The 7248-nt window shown below is 45.8% G+C and overlaps 1 protein-coding gene across 5 annotated transcripts; it reads right to left on the minus strand.

Moving 5' to 3' along the window:
• Positions 1-102: 102 nt before the first annotated feature.
• klhl36 (kelch-like family member 36) lies at positions 103-6828 on the minus strand. 5 transcript variants are annotated; one of them, XM_069714308.1, is made up of 9 exons: positions 6762-6828; positions 5960-6037; positions 5079-5300; positions 4276-4398; positions 3571-3792; positions 3144-3449; positions 2281-2508; positions 2041-2198; positions 103-1764 (listed from the first exon to the last, which is right to left on the minus strand). In XM_069714308.1, exons 2-9 carry the CDS (start codon positions 6011-6013, stop codon positions 1188-1190), a joined length of 1890 nt encoding a protein of 629 aa, XP_069570409.1. In that variant the 5' UTR covers positions 6014-6037; positions 6762-6828; the 3' UTR covers positions 103-1187. The 5 variants fall into 5 exon arrangements, with proteins under 5 accessions (XP_069570409.1, XP_069570412.1, XP_069570408.1 ...); XM_069714311.1 differs by having other exon boundaries at positions 5079-5273; positions 6519-6825; XM_069714307.1 differs by having other exon boundaries at positions 6519-6825.
• Between the last annotated feature and the right edge of the window lie 420 nt (positions 6829-7248).

Consider the following 7248-nt stretch of genomic DNA (forward strand, 5'->3'; position numbering starts at 1 on the left):
ACACAGTTTACAAATAACGATGACTAACGTGAACGACCCTGATAAGCTCTCTTAGATAAACTCTCGAGTTTTTAATTCGAGGTAAAACCTGCAAATGCACAGTTCAACCAATAATTCTGCAGCTTTATTACAATGATCAGTACTGAGCACATTAAGATGTGTTAAAGTTGTAAAAAAAAAAAAACACTTGAACAATTTCTCAGCAAGAGATTGTGCTTTGGTGTGCGGCAGTACAGACGAGGCTGTTTTCGGTCTGCAGGTCACTTCTAATCTGTCTATGTACTTCTAAAATAACAAATAAATAACATAAATGTATATAACTGTACTTTAGTAGCAGTGGATACAAAGTCTTTGATAAGCAGGGACAGATCATAAGACAGCGGGCGTCCGGGCACAGACTTGGAAACGAACCCCAGTTCTGCTGCAGGCGCTGATTTGTGTCTCTGTGTTTGGTGTTTTTTTTTTGCACCTCCTTGTTGTCACTTCGCGTCTCCTTTCAGTCGTTTTGCGCCTTTGTGGTGGTTTAGCTTCTTATTTTTCTTTGTTTTTTTGCATGTGGGGCCATTCGCCCCTGGACTTGTGCCCAGTTGGCCCGTTGAGAAATCAATCCATGGCTTCAAGGCAGAAATGAGGTTATAAATGACACCTCGCTGAAAAGACGTGCTTGGATACAGTTGCTAAGCTGTGATTGGACAAATGTTAAAGTTCTGGGGTTCTACCCATAATGCACCACTTCACTTTTTTTTTTTGTCTCTGGAACACAGTTTTGACCCGGTTTTAATATGCAACAATTAAAGGGCCAATCAAGATGTTGGCTGGTTAACAGATGGTTGACTGTTGTTCCATGTCCTGCTGTCTCATTATGCTGAGCCCACATTTCAGTGACACTGTCGTGAACTCAGGTTGTTGTTTTTCAGCGCTGTATAAAAGAATGCGGACGTACTGTATATCCAGGTTTAAGTAAACTTCTCGGATGGCTTTCTAGTCTACATGATGTAGATTTGTCCGCTGCGCAGACTGGACTGAATCTACATAATACTGGCTTACCAGTTGCCCTTTTGAGTTGCGACTAACTCTCATTTCTTGATTTTACAAAGACAGACAGGCACCTGAATGCTGAAGCGTACTTTTTACAGAGACAAAATGATCAGGAGTCCGTTTAAGACCGAAGTCCTTCATCCCGGTTGTTACGTGGGGTGTGACCTTCCCTTCACACCCCGCCCCATCTTCTTCTTCTTCTCCGGAGAGGCTGATAACGGTGAGGGCTTCACGATGCACACGCATGCCGAGGCCCCTGCGATGCGCTTGGGCAGGTCGGGCCCTCTGGACCACGAGCCCTTGTCGGCATCGTACACCTGCGTGGCCCTGGAGAACGCCATGCTCTCCCAGCTGTAGCCCCCGAGTACATAGATCCTCCCCGCCCAGACGGCGAGCCCCGCCTCGCTGTTGGGCAGCAGCAGCGGCGCAATCTGCGTCCACTGGCCGCTGCGAGGGTCGTAGGACTCCACCGGCAGGATGTCGAAGCGCTCTGTGGTGTCCTCGTGGTCGTCGCTGCCTCCCACGGCGTAGATGAGGTGGTCGAGGGAGGCCATGCAGTGCCAGCCGCGGGCCAGAGACATGGCCTGCCGTTCCACCCAGACGTCGCCGTCCCGTGACGGATCGTAGCTCAGGACGTCGCGGCGGTACGGGCCGATCTGGTAGTCGTGACCGCCTGAGATGTAGACGACGCCGCGGTGCACCGTCCCAGCATGGCCGTAAGTGAACCTGCAACAGACAGAATTCATGAAGGCCAAATGTAAGATAGGAGATATCTGACACGCGTTGAAACCTCCCAGCATGTGAAAATTGACTTTCTGTAACAAGGACGCCATCAAAACCGCTCGCTCAAGAGCCCCACCATGATCTCGTACTATTAAGGAGAACATTTCTCTTCGTTTTCTCGTTTTCCGTAAATACTTATACCGATGGTCACCATACTGCATCCATCAGAGAAGTACCTCCATGAAAACAGCAGCAGAGCCGGCGGTAACGCGGTCCTACCTGGGCAGTCCTGCCACGTAGGACCAGCAGTCCTCAGCGGGACAGTAGATCTCAACAGTGGACAAAGCTCCGGTGTCATTCCTCCCTCCAACGGCGATCAGGGACTCTCCCACCGCCCCGAGGTAGAAGTCCACCCGCCGCTGGTTCATCGGAGCACCCTGGAGAAACACCACGCCGTCACTAAAGACAACGACGACAAACCGGGAAGGGAAATGAACAGACGGTGAACATAGACTCTACCCTGGTCCACTGGTTGTGGCGGGGGTCGTATCGGTACAGGAGGTTACAGGCGGCGTCTCCGCCGTTGTCCCTGGACGAGCTCCCGCCGGCGGCGAAGATGAAGTCCCCGAGCACCGCCAGGCAGTGGTGGCTGCGCTTGGCCGGCAGCTCCGTCTCCACCTCCCAGCTTCCCGTTTCACCGTCCAGCCGGCAAACGTTGGCGCTCAGCTCCTCCCCCCACTCCGACACCTTGACAGGCAGAACGAGGACAAAGTGAGCTTTCGATCCAGCTGAGTTAGAAGAGTTTCTGTCGCTCCAGTTTGTAAAAAAAAAAAAAAAAAAAAAGTGTTATCTCAATCGTTTGAGCTCAAATCTTACAGGTGCGAGTCTCACAATTTCCTGCCAAAATCATAATTGTCAAAACCCGACAAACAGACAAAAAACTTTTATAAATAAATCCCTAAGATTCATGAACAAACACTGTGGTTTGCAAATACAAAACACATCAATGAAACAAATACAACACATATTTCTAATATATCGGCATGTTTAATATGACTCATTGTGCCACCTGCTGCCAAAAGTCATGATATTTCTGTACTTGTAAGAAGTGAAGTATTTGTTTCTGAAGCAAAATGTAATAGAAATATTGTATTTGTTTGTTCATTGTGTTTTGTATTTGGTAAATCCCACGCTGTCTGTTAGTGGATCGTGGGTCATTTCTAAATCATGTTTTCGTTTGTTGGGTTTTGGCAGGACAAGCTCTGCAAGCAAGTCTGAAATATTACAACACAAACTCTCACGTCTCGTAATCTCAAGCTAAAACGACGCAAACGGTAAAACCGAACGCCGTCATCATGAGAAATGAAATCGTCCGTCGGTACCTCTCCTCCGATGAGCAGCAGCCGCTCCACTCCTCCCCTCAGCGTGGTGCGTCCGGTTTGCAGGAGCGGCTGAGCGCTGGGCCGGGCGTGGTACCCCAGCGCCTCCTCCACCAGGGCCTCGCAGCCGGCCTCCCCCGGCAGCAGGGCCCGCACCGCCGGCAGCACCCGGCCCACCAGGTCCCCCGTCGGCATCAGAGGGAAGCGGATGTGGGAGAGGAGCTGCCTGGCGTGGGACGTCCGCTCGGGCGTCTGGCTGAGCCACTGCAGGGAGGCCTGGAGGAGCGCCTGCTCGCCGTCGTGCTGAACCTCACGGAGGGGGAAAGGGAGCTCGGAGATTAGTGATGGGGGGGCGGGGGGGGGGCTCCTTGCTCGGCTCCTCTCGTCGCGAGAGTGCTTCGTTAGCTGTCGACGTGCGGCGAGGACTCACCTGGCCGCTGGACAGGTAGGAGGTGAGCTTGTGTAGAGGGATGTTGCGGAGGAAGTCGGGGGTGAAGGAGAGCGTGGCGAAGCGTGCGAGGATGAAGCGGTCGATGAAGGCGTCGAGCCGCTCCAGGCTGTAGAGCAGCGACAGCTCCTGCAGGTACAAGTAGTTGTCCTCGCTCACCTCCCGCTCCAGGTACTGGCAGCAGAAATCCACCGCTCGACACACCTGAACATCATATATTTAGATATTTATCATATGCCAGTGAGACTCATCTTCATTCTTAACTGGACTGAGAGAGAGATAAATAAGGAATGTTTTGTTTCCACCATTGATGACGCAGTTTTTTGTGTTTTTTTTAGCAATTAAAAGGCAACATAACTTTTCTAACCACGATACAAACAATGCTTCTTATTGATTGATCGAGAAAGTATTCCGTTTTTCTTAAATACTAACATCACACTGTAAAAACAGTCAGAAGTAGAACGTACTTAAAAGTATTGAAAGTAAAAGTAATCAATATAGAAAAATATCCAAAAGAAATCTTAAATTTAATCCAATTTATATTAAATTTAATGGACTTCTTAAAATGACGATTAACATGACGAGTTATTAAAGCTGCTGCAGGAACAGGTTAATAACGGGGCCAGTTTATTTTAATAAACGTGAGAAGGTGATGAATTCTCATTGCTGAGTTTCGGCCTTTCTTACCTGCAGGAGGTGAGACGCTTCCAGCACGTAGTCAATGTTTCCTCCATCCAGTGGCAGCTCGCCGCTGTACAGGAAGTCCACCACGGCCTTCAGACCGATGAAGGACATCCCGACCAGCTCCACCTGCAGACAGGAGGAGGACGAGTCTGTCGGGTACCGTGTTTAATATAATATTCTGTATCCAACGACACATTCATCACAGCCTGACTTCACTATTAATAATTTACTTTGAAACTAAGGCAGAAAAAAGATAAGAGGAAAGGAATGCAAGAAAAATGGTGTAAAGACAAAGAAACAAAGGCTCCCGCAAATGATCTACTCTGCAGAGGCAGACGCTTCAACCCTACTGGGTCTTCATTAACAGTTCAGAGCAGTGCCTGAGGAAAATCCCATACAGACCCAGTTCCCTCACACAGCTTCATAATTAATCCATCATGTTTGTGTGAAATGTAACGAGAGAAAGGATGCAGCAAAATGTACACGCAAACATTCGCAGCATCCAATAGAAAAATAGACGATAATAAGTTTCAAATGAAGAAGAAGGTTTATATGAGATCGCACCAGTGTTTTCCATTTGTTTCTGGACCGTTATTGTTACAATATTTATATATCTGCTCACTGGTGAAGTAAGCTGCGCCTCTCTTGTAGTTATATGGAAAACCCTGCATCTACGAGGTGCGATCAAAATATTAAGAGACTTTCCCTGTTGCATTCAAACTTCAAACCCTTTTTCTTCACTGTCTGTGTAGTTTTTACACCGAAATCTCCCTCTTTTCCCTGGCGGTGTTCTCCTGTGTTTTTACCTCCTGCTGGTGCTCCTCCCTCATACCCAGGGTGAACATGGCGTTGAAGTACGGGCTGGAGACGGCCAGGAGGGCCCGGTGAGCGGGGACCCGCTGGTCGTCGGCCACCAGCACCACGTCGCAGAACCGGCTGTGCTGCCGCTGCTCGTTGAGGCCCTGCAGCAGCTCCGCGGCCTGATCCGCCCAGCGGAAGACCTGACCGACAGCGAGTCCGTTAAAGGTCTTAAAAAAAAAACCAACCTCACTCTCAATGGGTTCAAAGGATAATTCATGTTGACGTTACTCTCCTTCACTTGTTGTAGAGATTAAGGGAAGCAAAGAGTCGCGCAACTGTGATGGAAAAAAAAAAACCCGAGTCATCCCGGCATGCGTTTGAAAATTTGGTTTGTTGCAAAGCTGTTAAACATTGTTTTATTTTAATCTCTGCAACAGAGGTGGAGAGTGCAATGTTAAAATCAGAGAGTCTCCGTAGACACATTAACGGGCTCAGTTTTACTGTTTCAGTTTGATTCAGTCACTAAAACACCATTTAACTACGTCCAACTGTCAAAATCCAGATGGAAGTTCTTCATGGATCAAAGTGTTCGGTTATTGCTGGCTGCTGATGATGTTTAAGCTTCATAAACAGCAGAAGGGTATTTGACAGTGGGGTTTTTTTTGCTCCAGATTTCGACTTGCAGCTTAGTGGAGACACTATTCAGGGCTGAAAACAGTCCGAGCGGAGCTATAAAATGGAGTCGATTGATCTGAAACAATTTTATTTGATATTTTTAGGTAAAAACTGACATATTTTTTGTTTCTTGCTTCTGAAATACGAGGAATTAATGCTTTTCTTTGTCACTCGACAGTAAACACACACACACACACACACACACACTGACCTTGGACGATTCACTGATCCGCTGGGGCCGACACACCCTGCTCGGTTTGTCCATTATGTCCCCTCAGACAGGCATCATCTAAAGGACACAAACACACACTGGTGTTACTGTTAAAGCTAAAACAAATAACTGATGCACAGAAAAAAAATAAAAAAAAATAATCATCCACACCTACATTCCCACTGCTGTAAAAACCGAATAATTGCTTGAGTCATTTTTATAGATAAAATGGTAAAACAAAGGGCTGAAATATTTGCTACCTAAAGGAAGTTTTGCTTCTGAATATTTGGGGGATTTAAACTAATCGATAATGAAAGCAATCTTTTTCTTTTTTTTTTTTTTACCTTAATAAACTACTTATTATTGTGGGTTTTGTACAAAGGTAACCACAAGAGCTTATGCAAATACAACAATGACGTTGTTGTTGTTTTTTTTAGACCAGGAACAAACTGCGCAGTCGAAACTAGAGAACTTGACTCGTGTTTGTTTCTCATCCAAACAAATGTCAAGAGTCACTTTCTGCTTGGACGTCGTTTGTTATAAACTAAACGGTGCTCACATCTGGACGTTTGATGGATCAAAACACAGCTGGTTACTCTTGTGATTCCGTCAACAGCATCTCTCGCTACCGCAGTTTTAGCACAAGAAAGAGAAACAGCCGCATTGTTTGTGAGAAAAACGATCAAAATGCGATTTTTTTTTTTTTTTTAATTTTTTTAATTTTTTATAACGACGTCACAAACTGCACCGCCTCCTGCAAAGTCCTCTTTTAACTCATTTTCTTCTTACTGACACATATTACCGTTAACACGCTGTTTATTAGGCCGCGGAAACAGCTGGACCATGTAGCATATCGTCAGCTAACTCGGTTGCTGACCAAACATAGGCACATCCGGTTTTGGTTTTCAAAATAAAGTGTACATTTGATGACTATTGAGACATCTTTAGAGAAGGAAAGGAGACGTTTTAACTTAAAAGTCATAATTATTTGATCATGAAGTTTCAATTAGTTGTCAAATGTACCCGTGTACACCTCACAACTTGAATCATTTGTGATATTTTTTTAACGTCTTGTTTTGTTCTACAATATATCCAAATATCCCAAAGTATTTAATTTACCATCATAAATGACAAAATCTTTCATTTGATGGCTGGAATTTGGCTTTGATTGCTAATTCTGATTGAAAAATCCAACAATAATTTGATTATCAAAATATATATACTTTTTTTTTTTTTTTAATTAGTTAAGTCTATCAGAAAATTCTCACCAAAAAAAGCCCATCGCATCT

Source organism: Brachyistius frenatus, unplaced genomic scaffold (assembly GCF_029030835.1).
Source record: "Brachyistius frenatus isolate BFR_SWC_R1_liver_20210118 unplaced genomic scaffold, ASM2903083v1 Contig_129, whole genome shotgun sequence".
NCBI classification, from domain to species: Eukaryota; Metazoa; Chordata; class Actinopteri; family Embiotocidae; genus Brachyistius; species Brachyistius frenatus.